This window comes from Emiliania huxleyi (assembly GCF_000372725.1).
Source record: "Emiliania huxleyi CCMP1516 chromosome Unknown EMIHUscaffold_206, whole genome shotgun sequence".
Classification (NCBI taxonomy): domain Eukaryota; phylum Haptophyta; order Isochrysidales; family Noelaerhabdaceae; genus Emiliania; species Emiliania huxleyi.
In genome coordinates this window covers 1-2,830 of record NW_005200543.1, presented here as the reverse complement: position 1 = coordinate 2,830, position 2,830 = coordinate 1, and the positions used below count along the sequence as shown (strand labels likewise).

At 65.3% G+C, this 2,830-nt stretch overlaps 1 protein-coding gene across 1 annotated transcript in view; it reads left to right on the top strand.

Moving 5' to 3' along the window:
• The window catches only part of EMIHUDRAFT_114042 (hypothetical protein), a gene marked incomplete at both ends in the record, with an annotated part of 2,727 nt that extends 1,524 nt beyond the window's left edge, over positions 1-1,203 (top strand). The window contains 3 exons of the mRNA XM_005781119.1: positions 338-357; positions 606-704; positions 893-1,203. Of these exons, the coding sequence (XP_005781176.1) occupies positions 338-357; positions 606-704; positions 893-1,203 (430 nt within the window). The remainder of the gene's footprint in view (positions 1-337; positions 358-605; positions 705-892) is intronic.
• Positions 1,204-2,830: the final 1,627 nt, after the last annotated feature.

Below are 2,830 nucleotides of genomic sequence, written 5' to 3'. Positions count from 1 at the left end.
GATATCCACCTCGAGAACCTAGAGAGAGAGAGAGCGTTTTTTTGGGACGTTTTTATCGGGTGAGTGGGTTTGGAGGCATGCCGAACCCAGGGACAGAGGGGCACCAAAGCGGGTCCCATGGTGTAGAGAAAATAGTGCGCCGTTGCAGAGGCGAAGGGGCGGTGTGATCTCCCCCGCACCTCCCCATCTCTCCCCATCTCTCGAGGCCCAGATGCGGGAGGCACCTCCCCATATCTCCCCCGCACCTCCCCATCTCTCCCCATCTCTCGAGGCCCAGATGCGGGAGGCACCTCCCCATCTCCCCCCCGCACCTCCCCATCTCTCCCCATCTCTCGAGGCTCACCGTGCCGACGAGCGGTGCGCATGAACGGGCTGCCATGTCTCTCCATGTCTCTCCATGTCTCTCCATCTCTCTCCATCTCTCTCCATCTCTCTCCATCCCTCGCCATCTCTCGCCATCTCTCGCCATCTCTCGCCATCTCTCGCCATATCTCGCCATATCTCGCCATATCTCGCCCTCTCTGCCCCTCTCTACCCCTCTCTGCCCCTCTCTGCCCCTCTCTGCCCCTCTCTACCCCTCTCTGCCCGTCCGTCTCTCGCCACAGGTACGCCTGTACGGGCTGCGCCTGCCGCCCCGCGGCGGGTGGGGCAGCAGCGGCACGGCGGCGCGGCGCGGCGAGCGGCTGGCTGCGGCGGCGGTGGTGGTGACGAACCCCCCGGCCGACGGCCGGCGCAATGACCATTGACGCGTCCATTGACCACGTCCGAGACATGTCCTCAGGTGCTGGACACACTCTGCCGCAGCGCAATGTCCAGGACACGTCCGTGACACGTCCGAGACATGTCCTCAGGTGCTGCCCCCTGACCTACGGCCGGCGCACGCGCTCGCCAGCAGCGGCGCGCTCGGCGGCGGCGGCGCGCTCGGCGGCGGCGGCGGCAGCGGAGCCGGCGGCAGCGGAGCCGGCGGCGGTGAAGCCGGCGGTGAAGCCGGCGGCGGAGCCGGCGGCGGAGCCGGCGGCGGAGGCGGCGGAGGCGGCGGAGGCGGCGGAGGCGGTGGAGGCGGTGGTGGCGGTGGAGGCGGTGGTGGTGGTGGAGGCGGCGGCGGAGGGGGCGGAGGCGGCGGAGGCGGTGGAGGCGGCGGAGGCGGTGGAGGCGGTGGAGGCGGTGGAGGCGGCGGAGGCGGTGGTGGGCTGGCATTGGTAGCGGCGCGAGGGACGGCGGTGTCGGTGCTCCGCCTCCGCCAAAGCCTCGCTGTCGGCGGCGAGTCGTGGCGCGGCGGCGATTCGGCGGGCGGCGACGGGGTTGGCGGCGACGGGGCGGGCAGCGACGGGGCGGGCAGCGACGGGGTTGGCGACGGCGGCGGTTCGGCGGGCGGCGGCGGCGGCGGCTTGGAGGCCGTCTCGCTGGGGTCGATGCGCGTGGATGTCCTCGTGGAGGCTCGGCACGCGCACCACGTTGCTGGCGTCTGGTGCTCGTCGGCACGGTGGGCGTCGAGAGATGGGGAGAGATGGGGAGAGATGGGGAGATATGGGAGGTGCGGGGGAGAGATGGGGAGGTGCCTCCCGCATCTGGGCCTCGAGAGATGGGGAGAGATGGGGAGGTGCGGGGAGATGGGGAGGTGCCTCCCGCATCTGGGCCTCGAGAGATGGGGAGATATGGGGAGGTGCGGGGGAGATGGGGAGGTGCCTCCCGCATCTGGGCCTCGAGAGATGGGGAGAGATGGGGAGGTGCGGGGGGGAGATGGGGAGGTGCCTCCCGCATCTGGGCCTCGAGAGATGGGGAGAGATGGGGAGGTGCGGGGGGGAGATGGGGAGGTGCCTCCCGCATCTGGGCCTCGAGAGATGGGGAGATATGGGGAGGTGCGGGGGAGATATGGGGAGGTGCCTCCCGCATCTGGGCCTCGAGAGATGGGGAGAGATGGGAGGTGCGGGGGAGATATGGGGAGGTGCCTCCCGCATCTGGGCCTCGAGAGATGGGGAGATATGGGGAGATATGGGAGGTGCGGGGGAGATATGGGGAGATGCCTCGAGGCATCGAGAGCTGCGAACGCCGCGCTTGGGCATCCACCTCGCCCGACGAGATTAGAGATGGCCCGAGGTTGTCCGAGATGACCCGAGATTGCGAGATGAGACCCCGAGATTGCGCGAGATTGCGCGAGGCTAGGTGGGCCTCGACCTCGCCCGACGAGCACGGGCTTAATTAATGAGCCTAATTAATACCCTGATTCACTAGGTGGGCCTCGACCTCGCCCGACGAGCACGGGCTTAATTAATGAGCCTAATTAGTACCCTGATTCACTAGGTGGGCCTCGACCTCGCCCGACGAGCACGGGCTTAATTAATGAGCCTAATTAATACCCTAATTATTAACTAGGTGGGCCTCGACCTCGCCCGACGAGCACGGGCTTAATTAATGAGCCTAATTAATACCCTGATTCACTAGGTGGGCCTCGACCTCGCCCGACGAGCACGGGCTTAATTAATGAGCCTAATTAGTACCCTGATTCACTAGGTGGGCCTCGACCTCGCCCGACGAGCACGGGCTTAATTAATGAGCCTAATTAATACCCTAATTATTAACTAGGTGGGCCTCGACCTCGCCCGACGAGCACGGGCTTAATTAATGAGCCTAATTAATACCCTGATTCACTAGGTGGGCCTCGACCTCGCCCGACGAGCACGGGCTTAATTAATGAGCCTAATTAATACCCTAATTATTAACTAGGTGGGCCTCGACCTCGCCCGACGAGCACGGGCTTAATTAATGAGCCTAATTAATACCCTAATTATTAACTAGGTGGGCCTCGACCTCGCCCGACGAGCACGGGCTA